Below are 20,000 nucleotides of genomic sequence, written 5' to 3'. Positions count from 1 at the left end.
TCACTTTCGTTATAGCAGCTATAAACACTCGTTCCATCAGCAGCTTCTCTTTCTCTCTCTCTCTCTCTCTCTCTCTCTCCCATCTCTCTCCTTCTCTCTCTCTCTCTCTCTCTCTCTTTCTCTCTCCCTGCTGTTCTACTGACCTGCATTCAGTGTAGAGTGTGTGTATGTGTATGTGTGTGTGTGTGTGTGTGTGTGTGTGTGTGTGTGGTACAGTCATCCAGCACTGATGTGTCAGAGATCTACTGCATGAGACAGAAACAGGAAAGAAGGAAGAAAGAATGAAAGGAAATAAAGTGCGAGAGAAATAGGAAGGAAGGAAGTGTTAACGTTCTCCGTACGAGATCGTCTGAGAATCAGCTGATCCGATACTCTTCTCGTAACCAAGGCAACGTTCTATGAACTATGAACACGGAATAAAATCTCTCACTGGATCAGATCTGAATTAAAATCTGATCCAGAGTTTCAGCTAGAGAAAGTGGAAGGAAGGAAAAGAGAAAGGAGGAGAAAGAAATCACATAAAGGAAGGAAAATAGAAAAAAAGAGAGAAACAAATGGAAAAAGGTGGCACAGAAGCAGGAGAAGGAAACAGGAAAATAATAATGCAGAAGAAGGAAGGAAGGAAGGAAGGAAGGAAGGAAGGAAGGAAGGAAGGAAAAGAATAATGCAGAGGAAGGAAGGAAGGAAGGGAGAAAAGAAGAAAGAAAGAAAGAAAGAAAGAAAGAAAGAAAGAAAGACAACAGAAAGGGGGGTTAAAATAAATGAGAAATATGAAAGAGAGAACAGTGAGTAAGGGATGAAAGGAAAAACATAAGAAAATAATGAACAAGGGAAAGAGAAAGATAAGCAAGATAAACTAAAAGAAAGTAAATCGTAAGTGGGAAAAAAGGAGGGAAGGAGGGATAGTGGAAAAGAGGACAGGATGTGAGGTACAGTGAGTTTATTGACCTGAATAAACTCCACATATACACTCGGCTCTGCTCGTGGCCTCAGTGTCCATGGCCCAGGATCACGATGTGTGATGCAGCGTTCGCCATGGCAACCGGACAGATGCGGCTTTCTTTTTTCTTCCCCTCCAAACCATCACTCCGTCTAAAACTGAAAAGACGAATCATTCCAAATCAATCATTTCTTACATCACAATTACAGCACACTTTTAAACAACCTGCGATTAATCACACAGCTACTACTGACTACTCTCTACTGACTACTCTCTACTGACTACTTACTGCTGTCTACTGTCTACTCTCTACTGACTACTGTCTACAGACTACTCACTACTGACTACTGTCTACTCACTGCTGTCTACTGACTACTCACTACTGTCTACTGACTACTCACTGTCGACTATTGACTACTCACTACTGTCTACAGACTACTCACTACTGACTACTGACTACTCACTGCTGTCTACTGACTACTCACTGCTGTCTACTGACTACTCACTGCTGTCTACTGACTACTCACTGCTGTCTACTCTCTACTGACTACTGTCTACAGACTACTCACTACTGACTACTGTCTACTCACTGCTGTCTACTGACTACTCACTACTGTCTACTGACTACTCACTACTGACTACTGTCTACTCACTGTCGACTATTGACTACTCACTACTGTCTACTGACTACTATCTACTGACTATTCACTACTGACTATTGTCTACTCACTGCTGTCTACTGACTACTCACTGCTGTCTACTCTCTACTGACAACTGTCTACTCATTACTGTCTACTGATTGCTGTCTACTGCCTTTTGACTACTGACTACTGTCTATTGACTACTGACAGCTGTCTACTCATTACTGTATACTGACTACTCACCACTGACTACTGTCTGCTGTCTCTCCTGTCTTCTCACTACTGATTACTGACTACGCACTACTATCTACTGACTACTGACAACAGACTTGCTTGCTGGATTTTTTTTCTCAGAAACACAACTCTGTGTGTGTGTGTGTGTTTTCAGTAGATAGTACTGTCTACTGACTACTTACTGCTGTCTACTGTCTACTCACTACTGACTACTAATTACTGACTACTCACTGCTGTATCCTGACTACTGTCTACTGACTACTCACTACTGTCTACTCACTGCTGTCTACAGACAACTGTCTACTCATTTCTGTCCACTGACTACTGTCTACTGACTACTAACTACTGTGTACTGACTACTGATTACTCACTACTGAAATGAATGAAATGAAATGAAATGTCTACTGACTACTGTCTACTCATTACTGTCTCCTGACAACTGTCTACTCGTTACTGACTACTGACTACACTCTACTGTCTACTGACTACTAACTACTGTGTACTGACTACTGATTACTCACTACTGTCTACTGACTACTGTCTACTCGTTACTGACTACTGTCTACTGACTACTGTCTACTGACTACACTCTACTGACTACTCACTACTGATTACTGACTACTCACTGCTGTCTACCGACTACTGTCTACTGACTACTCACTGCTGTCTACTCATTACTGTCCACTGACTGCTGTCTACTGACTACTCACTACTGACTACTCACTACTGACTACTGACTACTGTCTACTGACTACTCACTACTGTCTACTGACTACTGACTACTCACTACTGATTACTGACTACTCACTGCTGTCTACTCATTACTGTCCACTGACTGCTGTCTACTGACTACTCACTACTGACTACTGTCTACTGACTACTCACTACTGTCTACTGACTACTGTCTACTCACTACTGACTACTGACTACTCACTACTGTCAACTGACTACTGTCTACTCACTACTGATTACTGACTACTCACTGCTGTCTACTGTCTACTGACTACTCACTACTAACCACTGTCTACTGACTACTGTCTATTGACTACTGACAACTGTCTACTGACTGCTGTCTCTCCTGACTACTCACTACTGACTACTGACAACAGACTCGCTTGCTGGATTTTTTTCTCAGAAAACACAACTCTGTGTGTGTGAGAGAGTGAGTGAGTGAGTGAGAGAGAGAGAGAGAGATCAGTAGTTGTGTTTTCAGTACTTTTTAGATTATGTAGCTATTTTCAGTAGATGTTTTTTGTCAGTAGTTGTGCTTTTAGTATTGTCAGTACTTGTTTATTCAGTAATTGTGGATTTTAGTAAATGTTGTGGTTTTCAGTAGTCAAGTGTCGTCAGTAGCTGGGTTTTCAGTAATTGTCTGTCTTTTGATGTGCATTTTTAGTAGAAGTATGTGAATTATTAGGTGTATTTTGTGACTAATTGCATATTTTGCTTGTCAATAGTTGTGTACTTTCAGTACATGTGTATTTGTCAGTAATTATGTGTTTCACTGTTGTATTTTTCTGGAGTTGCAGGCTTGCAGTAGGCAGTGCTTCATATGGTGCAGTGTTTGTGTGTGTTTATGAATTGTTTCCGTATTTATAAGTGTGTACATATGTATTTATGGTGTATATGTGTGTACTAGTACAAGTGGATATTGCAGGAACAACTCTGTATGAGTGTGTGTGTGTGTGTGTATTGATGTTGTCTATTGCTTCCCACGCTGACCTACTTTCCCTGTAGCGACCGGTGCAGTGTCGCTCTGTGTGGAGAGCAGGATCACTGTTTCTGTGATCATCTCCTCCTCTCGGAGCAGGGCTGCATTTGCAGCAGAAGGGTGTGTGTGTGTGTGTGTGTGCGGCTGTTTCAGATCAGCTGTGTGTTGGCAAAAAAATGTCGGCTGAAGTGTCCCGGTTACACTGCGAGAATGCGATTCACCTCTGTAGCTGTAAAAGGTAAAGCAGAGTGCTGTGTGTGTGTGTGTGTGTGTGTGGGTGTGGGTGTGTGTGTGTGATTTTCTTGTTCTTTACTCTGCTATCATTGAGTGTGTTTTAGCAGAATTTTTGTAAGTAGGGTTTTTTTTCCGTGTGTTCAGTACTTGTGTTTCAATATATTTTTCAGATGTTTGTCAGTAGTAATACTTGTGTGTTTTCAGTAGTTGTGTGTTCCTGTGTTTTTAGAGTGAAATGAGATGTCATCAGTTGTGTGTTTTCAGTATGTTTGTGATCTCGGTAACCTTGTGTGTTTACCAATTGGTGTATTGGTCAGATGTGTGTTTTAGATCATGCAAGATGTCAGTATTTGTGTGTTTTTACTATTCAGGTATTTTTAATCATTATGTGTGTTTCAGTATGTGTATGCAGTTTGTCATTAGTAGTACTAGTGTGTTAACAGAATGTGTGTGTCCTCAGTTATTTTGTGTTATTCAGTAGATGTGAAGAGTAGAGTTGTCCTGTGTTTTTTTAGTACTTGAATATCATCAAAGTTTTTAGTATTGCTGGTTTTTCAGTAGTTGTGTTTTCAGTAGCTGTGTTTTCAGTATTTTTTTCAGTAGCTGTTTTTTTTTCAGTAGTTGTGTTTTCAGTTGCTGTGTTTTCAGTAGCTGTTTTTTCAGGATCTGTGTTTTCAGTAGTTGTATTGTCAGTGATGTGTTATGTCAGTTTTCAGGCAATATGTGATTTTTCGTTTTTGTATGTTTATGGCTGTATTTGTTTTCAGTAGTTTCTCAGTACCTTTGTGTTGCCCATTGTGTGCAGGTGCCCAGGTCTCCTTCTTTCTGTGTTTTCAGTTTGTTTTTGTTTCAGTTTCTCGTAGCTTTTTTTTCAGTACTTTGGAAGTTTTGTTTGTCAGTAGTTGTGTTTCTCAGTACCTGTGTGTTGCCCCTTGTGTATTGTCAATACTTTTTATGTACACTTGTGACCAGGTGTCTAGGTCTCCATCTTTCTATGTTTTCAGTTTCTTTTTGCTTTCAACTTTCCTGTTTTTTTCAACTTCTGTGCTTTTGTAGTTTTTTTCAGTACTTTGGTAGTTGTATTTGTCAGTAGTCGTGTTTCTCAGTACCTGTGTGTTTCCACCTGTGTATTTCCACTCCGTTTTGTGTACAATTCTGACCTTTTTTTTTATTATTGACACCTACACGCCTAGTTAATAGTTCACCAGGTGTATAGATATCCATCTTACCGTGTTGCCAGTTTGTGTTTTTTTCAGTAGTTGTGTATTTTCTCTGGGTGTCTATGGCCAGGTTTTCTGTCTTTTGAGTTCTGTGCTTTTGGCTGTCGTAACAATTGTGGGTTTTTTTTTTCAGTACTTTGGTAGTTGTATTTGTCAGTAGTTGTGTGTTTTCAGTAGTAGTACTGTCAGCAGTGGTGAGTATGTTACATTTACATTTACATTTTTGTTTATTGATAGAATTTTGCTGCAGCCTGATTGGTCAGGTGCTGAATGAGTGCTTGACATCAATCTGAGCTTTTCCGAAAACATTTTTTTTTTTTAAATTATTTGGAAGCGCCCAGCTGTAACATAAAAAAAGAAAGAAAAAAAAACAAAACACCAAAAGGCTTTTTAAAAAGCAATTCCAGTCCACCTGCCTTCACTCACTTCCCTTTGGCTTACATGTAAAACATGTGCTGGCGGATGAGGAAAAACACCTGGTGCGAAAGCAGCCTGAGGACTCAGTTAACAGCTAGAGTGTTGCTTTAACATAGACAGTTGACATTTTTCTTTCATTTAACAGCAACAAGTCTCATTTTGACTCCTGGAAACAAAGTTAACAGTAACATTTGGCCAACATCATGGCTATTAGCTGTGCGAGAATCTTTATTTTCGCATGTAATTTCCTGTTTAAATTCATATCAGTTAAAAAACTCTATGTATGATGTGTTAACAGTCGGGTTACGTGTAAAAATGATCACTCAGTTTTGTCTGTGACTCTGAAATGATGCTCTGTCATTAGGGCGATCTTTGTAGACAGTATGTTCCTGCCCCCAGGACTACCATAACTAATCGTGTGTGCAGTGTGTGTGAAGCCCCATCACACCCCTCTCATGGTGGCCTTGAGCATCGGCAATAGTTTGTCGTGCAGTGTGTTTCTCCCTACAGCGTAAAAGTGCTGATGTGGGTAACCTTACAGTCAAAGCAACACAGCCACCGAGACTAAGCATATGTCTGTGTGTATATGTCAGTATGTAAATTCCAAGGTGAGATTTGGACAGCGATAGCATTACAGTGTATCTGTTATCTCAGTGAATGAGATTATTATTCAACAGACGCAGATGGAATGAATTACTTATTACATTCTGTTTCTTTCAGTGTTCCAGGTGATAGAGCCTTTCATCATCTCTCTGGGTCTCTGGGTCTGGCTTTTGTTGTCCCGTAATCTCCTGTTTCTTGGTAAAAGATCACTGCTGTCTGCTTAGCATGAGCTTGTGTGTGAGTGTGTGTGTGTGTGTGTTCTCTGTGAGTCAGAAACTAATTCTTACTGTCATGGTGCCACTAATCCTTAAACATTGTGTGTGTGTGTGTGTGTGTGTGTGTTCAATAGGCATCACCCCTTGTGACATTAAGCTTTGTTTAATAAGTAAACAAAGAGTTTTCTGATCCTTCCAGCTAGTTTCCGTCTGCTTCTAATATTCAAAGGTGGTGTCAGGTTTGTTCATACAAGCCATTTTCCCCCAACCAGCAGCATACTTTAGTGGAAAGTACCTGCAACCTGGTCAGAATGCAGCCAGGTTTAAAAAGAGATTATGACACAGGGATTTTTGTGTGTATATGTGTCAGGGGTCATGGATCATTAATTTTGATTAGATTAGAGGCCATGACCAGAGACTGGGTCATAAGAGGTAGCCTGGTCCTACAGGGTCATCAGGAGGCTGACTTGCTCCACATGGTCATCAGGAGGTAGGATCGGTCCACAGGGTCATCAGGAGGTAGGATCGGTCCATATGGTCATCAGAAATCAAACTGGGTCCACAGGGTCATCCTGAGTCTGACTGGGTCTATAGGGTCATCATAAGGTAGACTGGGTAGACTGGGTCATACAGCAGGTGGGGCCAATGGGTCATCAGGAGCTAGGTTCGGTACACAGGGACATCATACAGCAGGCAGGGTCACTGGGTAATTAGGAGTTAGGTTCGGTCCACAGGGTCATCAGGAAGCAGACTGGGTACACAGGGTCATCCTGAGCCTGACTGGGTACATAGGATCATCATAAAGCAGGCTGGGTCCACTGGGTCATCAGGAGTTAGGTTCAGTCCACAGGGTCATAATTAAGCAAGCTGGGTCCACAGGATCATCAGGAAGCAGATTTGGTCCACATCGCCATCCTAAGCCTGACTGGGTCAACAGGGTCATCATAAGGCAGGCTGGGTGCATTGGGTCATCAGAGTCTGACGGGGTCCACATGGTGGTCAGAGAGCTGTCTGGGTCTGCAGAGTGATCAGGTGGCAGGCTGGGTTCACAGTGTCATCAGGAATCAGACTAGGTCCATAGGGTCATCCTGAGCCTGACTCAGTCCAAAGGGTAGGCTGGGTTAACAGTGTCATCATAAAGCAGGCTGAGTACACAGGATCATCCTGTGGCTGACTGGGACCAAATGGCCATAAGGAAGCAGGCCGGGCCAGCAGGGTCATCATAAAGCAGGCTGAGTCCACATGCTGGGGCTGACTGGGACCACATGGCCATTAGGAAGCAGGCTGGGTCCCCTGGGTCATCCTGAGCCTGACTGGGTCCACGGGGCCATCAGGAAGCAGGCTGGGTCCACTGGGTCATCCTGAGCCTGACTGGGTCCACGTGGCCATCAGGAAGCAGGCTGGGTCATCCTGAGCCTAACTGGGTCCATAGGGTCATCATAACGTAGGCTGGGTCCACAGGGTTATTAGGAACCTGTCGGGGTCCACAGGGTCATCATAAGGCAGGCCAGGTCCACATGGTCATCATAAGGCAGGCAGGTTCTGTAGGGTCATTAGAAGGTTTGATTAGCCAATAAGAGGCTGGGTCCAAAGGAGCAGGAACAGAGGCCTGGAGCAAAAGCAATGTCAGAAATTGAGCTACAAAACCAGAACAAGGAGAGGGCCTGACCTAATAAACTGCATTAGGCTAAATAGTCAGAATGGCTGGAAGGGCTTGTTGAACAAGTCACATTCATATGATTTCATTTCTGTGGAGGTATTATTTACAATAATTACTACTCTAATGGGTGGTGCAGAATACTTTCTTTTTCTTTTAATTCACAACTTGACAATTGTTGGCAGCAAGAACAATGCAGATGACATTATTTCTTTTTACTACACTACACTGGCTACTCTGTGTTTGATACAGGTGCAATTTGTCTGTATTTCAATATTGTTTTTGTTTTCAGCATCATTTAAATCATCATTTAAATCATTTAACTTCCCCAGAGTATCGTAACCTCCCTGACTGAAAGTTGCAGATCTAGGATCAGCACAGTGGCTAACCTCAACTATGACAGGAATACGATGGCTGTGATAGATCGGAATCAAACTATGTGAACACAGTGAACCTTCTTGCCCATTTTTGCATGTCTGGTCCCTCTCATTGCTTTTGATTAAATTCAGACAGCAGAATTAAACTAAACCAAATCTAAACTACTACAAAAGCTGAAACTTATAACAACTGGTCGCAGTTATTGAGCTCCGGCACCACGGACATTATTTTGAATGCATTCCTTTAGCAATGGGCTTGATGTTTACTGAAAACTCTTCGTGCTCTTGAAGAATTCCAGCAAGAAACCAATTACATCCTGATCCCCAGTGTAGCGAAATTAAACCTTTATCGACGAGATTGCCAGACTTTTGCCCTGTTTTTGATGCCAAGCAGCTCACACGACTATCATTCCTACTAAACTGCATGTTTTATTAAAAGCTGCTGTGGGAAAAATGAAAGCCATGCTTGGAACCGGTTTTGCTCTGAAATTCTGACGCTGATGTTAAGACACAGGACCTCTAAAAATGAGGTAGGATTGGGTAGGATATTAAGGGCAGGGCCTGCATTATTGAAACCCTAGTTATTGGGAGGATATTTGGAAGGAGCTTTAACTTATAAATGAGGTACAGGACCTCGTTGGACCTAATAACTTTTTAAGATGCAGCCATGTTTAATTATGGCTCCAAACCTACTGGGATTGGGAGAGAATTTATTAGATTTTTAATTTTTTTCAAATAATGTTTATTGAGATGGGGAATTAATGCATTATAATGCAATGCTTAGATAATTGGATGAGCTCTTAGACACATCTGGGCCACCGTTTTCTGGAAGAAGGGGTCTCATTGATGTTATTTAAATGGATTCCAATGGGATGAGACTTTGGGTAAAGCCCATCATTTATTGGGATCGGGAAATTCATTTCCCTAATCTGCTAAAAAGGGCCCTAAATTATGTTTTTGGGCCATAGTCTTCAAGTATAGAGGCCTACTTTATTGGAAAATACAGACAGAGCTCTGTATTTTCCAATATGGTAGTTATGGTAGTTATTAGGACCTGAGTTTATTACAATTGGACCGAAGCCTTGGCTTGTGTTTTCCTCTAACAGTGTTCTTCTTGTACTTTGTTTTTGGTTAGGAGTTTAAGAGTTAACAAGGAAACAGGACTAAAATCTGTGTGTGTGTGTGTGTGTGTGTGTGCAAATGTAAGTGAGAGAGAGAGAAAGAGAGAGAGTTTGTGAATGGGAGTGGCTGAAATATGGGTCAAACACACTTCCTTTTATCTTGCACTTCTGCTAATGTTCTTCTAATACTATGAAATGGTGCTGTAAAATTTTCTCGTGACTGAAGAATAGTGTGTGTGTGTGTGTGTGTGTGTAAGACTGTAGGACCCTATATCCATATATGGCTGTGAATATATCAGCTATATAACTTAAGTGTTTTGTGGCACTCAACCAGGTCTCTGTTCAGAGTGTCATACAAACACTTAAAACACACACACACTGTTAGTTACTGGGAAAAACAACCTCTTGATAGCACAGAGATGGAGACTCACTGATTAAAGTCTCCAACCCACAAACCACTGAGTTCATTCCACCACAAAGCCACAAACCTGACACGTCGGCCAATCAGGAGCCAGAGACGACAGTGTTTTTTTAAAGGTAATGAGCGCAGATTGTAGCTGTACCTCATTAGTTTTGAATTTCTCCGCCTCAGAGAAAAATACACACTTGCAGAAGCCGCGAATAATCTAGTTTTATAAACATATTTATTGCCCTGTGATACAGTTAGAGTAAAATTGAACAGCATTCACTGTCAGCTGCAGTTAACTACTGGGTGTGTGTTTAATGTCTGTTTAATGTTGCATGCTGCTAAATCTTCTTTTTTTGGGAAAAGGCTGACTCATAGGGTGTGTGTGTGTGTTTTGTCTTGTAGTCTTGTCAGTGTCCTTTTTTATCAGTCATGATGTTTGTTTAATGAGGAAATTCATCACAGAAAGACTTCCTCTGCTTGTATGGCTTACAGCCAGACCACACACACACACACACACACTGACCTTATGTATGTAAATTACAATGTTTCTTATATTTTTTGTATATATTTAATTTCAATTATGTATGTAAATGATACGAGTCTGTTGGGGTTTTTTTCTTCTTTTCCTTTCTGCTCTCTTTTTCATTATCTAAAGGGCTGGTCCTGCTGCGGGGAGGGTTTCTAGGTCACTCCATGCCTCACAGATGTAACATTTCCTGAGCTGTTAATGCGTTGCCTTTCTGCTTTGTCATCTGACGCTGCTTTTGTAGGTGACTAGTCATTAGTCGGAATTTATCTCTGGGAGAATAAACGCTACTCAAAAAAAAACAAAAACACGTGGACACCAAGGGGGTTGAGAGTGTGGGGTCATGGGTTCACCAGGTTTCCAAGATAAACACCCTTCAGGTTTCTCAATATAGAAACTTCATGGAGATGATTTAAGATTATTTACAGTGTCATTTAAAGTTCAGGTTAAAGTATTATTTGAACAGATCTGACAGAAATGTTGGTATTTGCGTCACAATTACGCCGCCACCACCTCGTCTGTGAAGGCTTCGCCTTCTTCATTTTCTTCTTCTAAAAAGCAGGCCAATTAAATCGTTAGCTCCAGATTTACCATGCAAGCCAAAAAAGGGATTCAGTTCCAAGTCTCTGTGACCAAATTTCTCTGAATTGGTTAAAGCCTTACTATCGCTATCTAGTGTGAGTCTCCTTCTAATGTAACACACCAGATTAACTCGCCCACACCTTGCGTTTTCGAAAGTATGTCAAACTGTAGTGGGCAGAGAGTCAAATCCAAGAGCTCTGTACTCGTCCCTGCTGCCACCGCCGCTGTCGCTTCAAAACTAGCTTATTCTCTGTGTCCATTTTTTTCCAGTTGCCTAGCAACCCTGTTTACACCATTGGAAAAAATTTTTCGAATTTGCATTGATTTAAAATTTCAAAAATCTCAATGTAAAAGGTGTCTTATTGTGTTCTGGCTGGTTACAGAGCATATTTATTTCAAACACACACACACACACACATGCTATGCTCTTTTCATTTTCAGACGTGATCGGCTGTGACGTAGCTGTCGCATTTGTTCGGCTGCTGAAGGAGAGAAAAGAGCGAGAGAAAGCCTGAAGTGGCCACTCTCCTCCACAGCAGTGTGTCTTGATGGGTTCTTTTCAGTCCCGTTGACCCAATTCCACTTCGATTAGCTGCCATTTTCCTGTGGCCTTGGAGCCAACCTGCATTTGCTGCAGCTAATAAACCGAGTGTTTTTGTACGTTTGGTCTCGTGAATAGTGTTAGATTAGATTTGTCTGGTGTGATGGTTAAGAAAAGGTTGACGAGTGTTTAACTATACAGGAACATCTACATGGATTTACCCAGAAAGTCTTTTATGGCTAATAGAAAGGTTATGATCTCTTTTCCTCTCAGGTCCTGCTGTATCTGCAACTGGCCTCAATGGAAATACAAAGGTGACCACCAGAGATGTTAGCACACCAATCTCATGTACATAAGCTAACCACTTCCAGATGATCAGCTAACCGTTAGCTTGGAAACCTCAGCCAGCTGGTGAGGACGAGAAAAACTGAAGCTAGCCATCACTTGTTTGGTGAAGGACGGAACCTGCTAGCTCCAAGAGTGCTAGTGTGTGAAGTGCTCAAGTCTTGCTTTTACTGGAATCGCAAATGGGAAACTACAGCCTCCATAGACGGCCTGGATAGGTGAGGGAGCGAGCATGGACAAGCTTTCTGACTTTGGTGTCCTTTGTCCGTCTAGCAGGAGGGAATGGGAGTAAGTAGCTATGATAATACATAAAACAATGATAAAGCAGATATAATAAAATAACTGTTATGCAAATGAATTTTGCTAATGTTGATCTCTTTAGAACATACAGAACTATACAAAATAATGACACAGTAATACATTATGGGCTTTGCTTCTTCCAGAACTAGCAGCTGCGTGGATGATTTTATGGACGAAGATGAGAAAGACAGGGCTAAAAGGTAACACTAATCATTTATGCTAACATAAACTGTTCTGTCTGGTGGGCACTAATGAGCTGCAATCACCCTTGGGCTTTGTTCTCTTTGTGCTAAATCTCACTGTGTCAAAGATCTCACATTTTTTTGTTCTTTCTTTCTTGGTCTTTCTTTCGATACAAAAGAACAGCACTATAAATGAGTGCGAAAAAAAGCCTGGGGCTTTTTAGAGAGACCGAAAAAGTCAGAAAGGGATGAAGAGTGTGTTACAAAGGTGTGACGTAGACCTACATCTGGGAAAAAATGGGTCAAGACACACAATTTCTCAGTAATAATAACTGCTCTGTTCATTACTAACACACATACTCGTCCCCCCTTCCCTTGTCTCCTCAAAGCCTGACATCTCACATGGTCCCTGGGGACTTTGGGGTCATTGTGGCTTACAGTATCTTCCATTGAGATTGTCTCTCTTCCATTTCAGTCTCCATTTGAGATGGTGCCATTTTGATGGCCCCTTTGAAGTATTTCAAGACAGCTGCTGAAAATCATAGACACTTTGCCGTGTTTTTGTGTCCAGGGCATCCCGGAATAAATCGGAAAAGAAAAGGCGAGACCAGTTCAATGTGCTCATTAAGGAGCTGTGCACCATGCTGCAGGGCCAAGGCCACCCACGCAAAATGGACAAGTCTACCATCCTGCAGAGGACCATCAACTTCTTGCAAAAGCAAAGGGGTAGGGGCTCATTTGAGTTTGGTCCTTATGGTCATTTTCTACCAGTTTGCAAGAAGGTTTTTTAAATCCTGGACAAGAGATTTGTTTCACATACCATAATATATACCCTTTTCAAACGGAAAAAAGGTAGAGGGTACAGAAACAAGGTCAGCCTCTTGTGCAACCCCTGGAGGGTTTAGAAGGTATGGATGGTGCTTGAGGGTATGTTCATGGTAGGACAAGCAGTTGTCCTGGTTCACTCTCCATGTATTGACTCACTCCAGTCATCTCGAATCTGTCTTGCGACTTGAACTTGGGATCGTCTGGTCACAGGGGCTACGATGAGACCCTAAGTGAATCTACCAAACAGTAGAACCTTTTAAGTACTAGCAAGCTACTTATCTATACAACTCTGGCACCTCGAAAGGTCCAAAGGTTTTCAGTGTTATTAATAAAAGAAACGAGTCCTTGACTTTCCGTGTCAGTGTGTCTTTTAATCAGTACCATAGGCTCTGTCTTGCTGGGTGCTCCAGCTCTAAACAAATCCCTTTCCCATGAGCTTCCAGAATTCCAAAAATTCCAGGCGAAAGTCGCCTTGTTACATGGCCTTTTGATGTTTTCCAGAGATCACAGCGCAGACGGAGACCTGTGAGATTCAGCAGGATTGGAAGCCTTCCTTTCTCAGCAACGAGGAATTTACCCAGTTAATGCTGGAGGTAGAAGCATGCTATCATCATGTTTAATCAGAATACTGAGGTTTTCGAGTTTAGTACTTTAAAAGTCACATCCCAGTGAACAGTGTTGGGAATTTTGGTGGTAGACCAACCATATCCATTACGGTCAACAATCATTTCTGAACTTCCTGTAATACAGGAACTTATCACTTGTGCTGGAAGACAGAGATTGTATCACAGAGTAGGAAGTGGATTCTTTGTTGGGACATACATTGTATTGCCAAAAGTTTTGGGACACCCCTCCAAATCATTGAGTGAGGTGTTGTTTTTCAGGGGTTGGGCTTGGCCCCTTAGTTCCAGTGTAAGGAACTCTTAATGCTTCAGCATACCAAGACATTTTAGACAGTTTCATGCTCCCAACTTTGTGGGAACAGTTTGGAGATCCCTTCCTGTGGAACTTGACTGGCCTGCACAGAGTCCTGACCTCAACCCCATAGAACACCTTTGGGATGAATTAGAGCGGAGACTGACCCTCTCGTCCAGCATCAGTGCCTGACCTCACAAATGCGCTTCTAGAGAAAAATTCCCATAAACACACTCCTAAACCTTGTGGAAAGCCTTCCCAGAAGAGTTGAAACTGTTATAGCTGCAAAGGGTGGACCAACTCCATATTACAAACATTTTCATGTAAAGGCAGACGTCCCAAAACTTTTGGCAATACAGTGTAGTGCTGGTCTGTGAGTCAGTGTTGGGGACAATGCAGATAGTGTGTAAGCTTTTAAACATTAAATTTAATAATAGAAAGCCAGAAAAGAGGGCTGATAGATTTGCCTTTCAGAAAAAAGTAAGAAATTAGTATAAAGGTTTGAATAGAAGAGGAATAATCTGTAAGACCGGTCACTTTAGCCAGGGCCTTTCGTTCCATATTCATTGTAAATGCTAATCAGATTCATTCCACACTGGATTTACATTTAATCATTTGGCAGACATCTCATACAAAGCTGTCCAAGAACTGAGCAGTTAGCTTAAAGTTCCAGAGGTGGCTTTCTGAAAATTATAGGATTTGCTTTTTGGTCAAAAACATAAAGATCATAACTGACCTACAAACACAGGACAGCTCCTTTTCTTATGCTAATACTCAAGGCTAATATAGTGCTGCTATTGTTTTTTACACATGGTTTATAAAGGTTTACAAATGGCTAATTTGTGTGACATTATATAGCACCTGTGTTTCCTTGATAGCTTTTCATAGCAATCTGAACACAACGACATATTTAAAAAATGCTAACATTTTTTTCTGCAACAGGCATTGGATGGTTTCCTGATTGCACTGAGGCTGGACGGCAACATCATCTATGTTTCTGACAGCGTCTCCTCTCTCATTGGGCATTTACCAGTAAGTAAAGTGGAGGTGTTTAGCGTCAGCACAACAGAAATTAGCCAAGTTTTTATCACGACTTAGGATGCTAGGTACGGTCTGTGTGATTTGATCAAAAAAATATATAAGATCATATTCAGAATGAGAGTTATTTAAAGGGTCTCTCTAAGCAGATGTATATATTTTATGATGACTGTTCAAAATAATCACTGGTAACTCACTAGTAGCTCACTAATACTTACTAACTTGACAAGATTTCTGATAGGATTTAGTAATGCTTCCTGCACAGTTAGTTATTTAGCTTCTACGAGTTGAACTAACAGGATCGTTTACTACATGGTTAGCTTCTATGAACCTGACAGGATTTCTGACAGTATTGTTATTGTTTACTGCACAGTTAGCTAACTAGCTGCTATGAGCTAACTTGACATGATTTCTGATAGCATTTAATCACATTTACCACATGGTTAGCTAACTAGCTGCTACGAGTGAACCTGACAGGATTGTTGATAGCATTTAGTCACTTTTACTACATGGTTAGATGACTAGCTTCTATGAACCTGTCAGGATTTCTGAAAGGATTGTTAATGTTTACTGTACCATTAACTATTTAGCTTCTATGAGCTAACCTGACATGATTTCTGACAGGATTTAGCCATGTTTACTACATGGTTAGCTGACTAGCTGCTATGAACTAACCTGACAGGATTTTCTTTAAGTTCTTATTTGTTAAAATCTTTCCTTCTAATAGTTACTAGCTGTCTAATATATGCTAACTTCACAGAATATTTGTGTAAATATTACCTCTGAGCGTATCCAACCGCTTTTGAAGCCTCAGAAATGGAAAAAAAAACAGTTATTTTATATATGAATTCGAAGACAGATCTACTGACCTCCAGACAGACCACAATATAACATATTTTGATGACCAGCGCAAAACATAATTATAATATTATTCGGCAGAAGCCTGATTCTGGGATGAAGGGGGTCATTATTTTCAGACCTCATTTTGACCCATTAAAGATAAAGGATCATGAGGAGGTACCATTTATCATCAGACGAGGGCTTTTGTTAATAAATCGGACCGAGAAAGAGGAGGATAATAATTCTGCAGATTGTGCTTAATGACTCATGTTCCAGGATGAGTGATGACTAAGAGACCCATATCTTGGCTCGGCTATATTTAGGTGGCACAACCCACACACACCATATTTTCTGAGGGAGTTGGGTAGAATTAACTGCCCTGGAAAGGCTTGTAATGTTTCCTCAAGAAATTTGTTCTTTAATCCACTTCAAGCTGTGAAACTCTACTTACACTATATTGACAAAAGTTTTGGGACACCCCTCAGTGAATTCGGACTTTAGGCTTAGTCCCTTAGTTCCAGTGAAAGGAACTCTTAATAATTCAGCATACCAAGACATTTTGGACAATTTCATGCTCCCAGCTTTGTGGGAACAGTTCGGGGATGACCCCTTCCTGTTCCAACATGACTGCACACCAGTGCACAAAGCAAGGTCCATAAAGCCATGGATGAGTGAGTTTGGTGTGGAGGAACTTGACTGGCCTGCACAAAGATGGGATGAAATAGAGTGGAGACTGTTAGCCAGGCCAAAGTTTTGGCACGTCTGTCTTTCCATGCACATGAATGTAATATGGAGTTGTCCCGCCCTTTGCAGCTATAACAGCTTCAACTCTTCTGGGAAGGCTTTCCCCACGGTATAGGAGTGTGTTTATGGGAATGTTTGACCATTCCTCTAGAAGCACATTTGTGAGGTCAGGCACTGATGTTGGACGAGAAGGTCTGGCTCGCAGTCTCCGCTCTAATTCATCCTAAAGGTGTTCTATGGGGTTGAGGTCAGGACTCTGTGCAGGCCAGTCAAGTTCCTCCACACCAAACTCACTCATCCATGTCTTTATGGACCTTGCTTTGGTCACTGGTGTGCAGTCATGTTGGAACAGGAAGGGGTCATCCCCAAACTGTTCCCACAAAGTTGGGAGCATAAAATTCTCCAAAATGTCTTGGTATGAAGCTGAAGCATTAAGAGTTCCTTTCACTGGAACTAAGGGGCCGAGCCCAACCCCTGAAAAACAACACCTGAATTCAATGGTTTGGAGGGGTGTCCCAAAACTTTTGGCAATATAGTGTATTTATTAGTTGGAATGTTTGATCAGAAATCTGTGCCAAAAGTGAAATAAAGACAGTTTTAACTGAAACAGATGTTTGATTCGATCTCCCTATCAGGAGTCGATTTCACCTGTGAGTGTGTTCCTTAGTGAAACTTGGTAGAGTTAGCGACGATGTCGGTGTGTTTCAGTCTGACATGGTGGACCAGAACATCCTGAACTTCCTGCCTGAGCGTGAACATGCTGAGGTCTACAAACTGCTCTCAGCGCATCTGCTCATGAGCGACGCCATCAGCACAGACTACCTGGAGGGCAGTGAGTGTACACACACACACACACTTACACACACACAGTCTCATAACTTGGTCAGAATCTTCCCTGTAAAGGATAAAACTTCATCTCAAGCTTGAAGTTCATTGTAACGTTAACCTGCTGTTCTATAAAAAGTTCTGCTCCGTGGTCTGCTGAAGGTTTCCCGCCTCTGTTGCCATGGCAATGCCGCCAGGATTTTTTTCCCTGACCTTTGGACTGTTTGATGTCTGTTTTATTGTTATGAAGGATTTCTGTATGAATTACTCATCAAAGTCCTTCTGCTGCTACACACACACACACACACACACAGACACACACACACACAGGTGAATGTTATTTCATTATTATATTACAAATTCATATTTTAACGGTGGTATGCATTTATTCACACACATTCTCTCTCTCTCTCTCTCTCTCTCAGACGAGACTCACGTTGAGTTCTGTTGCCACTTAGTCCGAGGAAACATTGACCCGAAAGAGGTGCCCATGTATGAGTATGTCAAATTCGCTGGAGACTTCAAGTACCAGAACAGTGGTGTGTATTCTTCCCCTCTCTCTCTCTCTTTCACTTTCTCTCTGTCTCTCTCTCTCTCTCTCTCACTTTCTCTCACTCTCTCTCTCTCTCTCTCTCTCTCCGTCTCTGTCTCTGTCTCTCTCTCTCTCTCTCTCTCTCTCTTGTCATCTCTCTCTCTCTTTCTCTTTCTCTGGGTAAAATAGATATATATGTAATATTGTACAATTGTGTGTGTGTATGTGTGTGTGTGTGTGTTTAAGAAGAAAGCAATAACTGTGTCACTAATTTTTTTGATGTATAGAATTTGCATTTAATTTCACAGTCAGATGGACAAGATAACAAAGTAATTATTCGAAAACAAGCAGAACTTAGTGTGTGTGTGTGTGTTGCAGTGCCTGCATCATCATGTAATGGCTACGAGCTGATGTTCCCCCGTCCACTGCAGACCCCAGTGGAGGAGCAGATGTGTTTAGTGGCTACAGTCAGACTGGTAACACCACAGTTCCTAAAGGTACACACACACACACACACACACACACACAGTATTTAACAAATTTCCCATACATGTTTGCATCTAAATGTTGTCTCAGGTGTAATAAACCATTAGAAATGTGTGTGTGTGTGTGTGTGTGTGTGTGTGTGTGTGTGTTTGGGACAGGACCTATGTAGTGTAGAAGATCTGTGCGATGAATTCACATCAAGACACAGCCTCGAGTGGAAATTCCTCTTTTTAGACCACAGGTGAGTCAAATGACTCTTGATTCATTCAAACGACTCCTCATTTGAATCACTTCTAGATTTGCTGTGTAACCAGTGTCAGTAAAGAACGGCTTACATTGTGTGTGTGTGTGTGTGTGTGTGTGTGTGTAGAGCCTCTCCCATCATCGGCTACCTGCCGTTTGAGGTGTTGGGGACGTCAGGATATGATTATTATCACGTGGATGATTTGGAGCTCATTGCACAGTGCCACAAACAGCGTGAGTCTCTCTCTGTCTCTCTTTCTGTCTCTCTCTCTCTCTCTCTTTGTGTCTCTGATCTCTCCCACTCTCCCCTTTCTGTTCTCCCTCTTCCCTTTTATCCTTTGTCCATCTTCAATCTGCTGTCTAAACATGCTAGCTAGCATCACATATTTTAACTAGCTACAGTCTAGACAGTGAAGCATCTAGTTAAGTCTTATTGACTATTAGTGTTTAAGAGCAAGGTGTTAATGAAATAAAGGAACGTATTCAGTGACCTGTCCTTTAGCACCTTTAGGTGGACCACACCAAGAACTAGACACACTGCTAGTTACATCATCCTTAATACAAGCATCCTTAATAAGTAAATGAACAGGCAATAAAGCTAAATAAGTCACTGTGTGTGTGTGTGTTTGACAGTGATGCAGTGTGGGAAGGGGAAGTCGTGTTATTATCGCTTCCTGACTAAAGGCCAGCAGTGGATCTGGCTGCAGACGCACTACTACATCACCTACCACCAGTGGAACTCCAAACCGGAGTTCATTGTCTGTACACACACTGTGGTCAGGTAACACAAACACACACACACACACACACAGACAGCTGTATCTACACTGCACTGCATGTGTGCATCACAAACCATTAAAGTGTAAAATTGTGTCACTTCTTAAGCTCAGTGACCGGACAAATCAGAGAGTCTTGACTGTTTGGCTACTGTACACAGAGTAACTTGAACTGATTTTCAAACACACAACTTCCTGATCAGTAGCTCAACACTTTAACTACTAAACTACCACATCCCCATTTACTGAAGTTGTTGCCACTGAGGTCACTTTCTACTGTAATCTCAGTGACCAAAAGGAAACCTTTCATCTCTCTGAGTTGGGTTTTTTTTCATCACCTGTAGGGACCAGTCTCTTTCTCTCTGTCTGTTTGTCTGTCTGTCAGTCTTTCTCTCTCTCTTTCTCTCTTTTCATTACCTGTGTTGAAGAGCCAAATGTCCCCAGTCAAAAATGATTGATAAATATTACTCATACTGTAAGTTCATTACGTCTCTGTCTCCATCTAGTGGACACTGTAT

General features: G+C 41.6%; 1 protein-coding gene across 4 annotated transcripts in view; it reads left to right on the top strand.

Annotated features, from left to right (window-relative positions):
* The window catches only part of npas2 (neuronal PAS domain protein 2), a 37,750-nt gene that overhangs the window by 7,258 nt on the left and 10,492 nt on the right, over window positions 1-20,000 (top strand). For 2 of the 4 annotated variants that reach the window (XM_058383270.1, XM_058383266.1), the window contains exons 2-12: window positions 11,702-12,061; window positions 12,217-12,273; window positions 12,827-12,981; window positions 13,585-13,676; window positions 14,941-15,030; window positions 17,329-17,452; window positions 17,871-17,984; window positions 18,356-18,474; window positions 18,622-18,704; window positions 18,834-18,940; window positions 19,340-19,487. In XM_058383270.1, the coding sequence (XP_058239253.1) occupies window positions 12,006-12,061; window positions 12,217-12,273; window positions 12,827-12,981; window positions 13,585-13,676; window positions 14,941-15,030; window positions 17,329-17,452; window positions 17,871-17,984; window positions 18,356-18,474; window positions 18,622-18,704; window positions 18,834-18,940; window positions 19,340-19,487 (1,145 nt within the window). In that variant the 5' untranslated portion in view covers window positions 11,702-12,005. Of the gene's footprint in view, window positions 1-3,608; window positions 3,765-6,117; window positions 6,199-11,701; window positions 12,062-12,216; window positions 12,274-12,826; window positions 12,982-13,584; window positions 13,677-14,940; window positions 15,031-17,328; window positions 17,453-17,870; window positions 17,985-18,355; window positions 18,475-18,621; window positions 18,705-18,833; window positions 18,941-19,339; window positions 19,488-20,000 lie in introns of those variants that run through there. The other 2 variants (XM_058383268.1, XM_058383269.1) reach the window with 2 other exon arrangements.

This window comes from Hemibagrus wyckioides, linkage group LG28, assembly GCF_019097595.1.
Source record: "Hemibagrus wyckioides isolate EC202008001 linkage group LG28, SWU_Hwy_1.0, whole genome shotgun sequence".
Lineage (NCBI taxonomy): Eukaryota > Metazoa > Chordata > Actinopteri > Siluriformes > Bagridae > Hemibagrus > Hemibagrus wyckioides.
The sequence above is the reverse complement of the archived record's forward strand: the minus strand, read 5'-3'. Positions and strand labels throughout refer to the sequence as shown.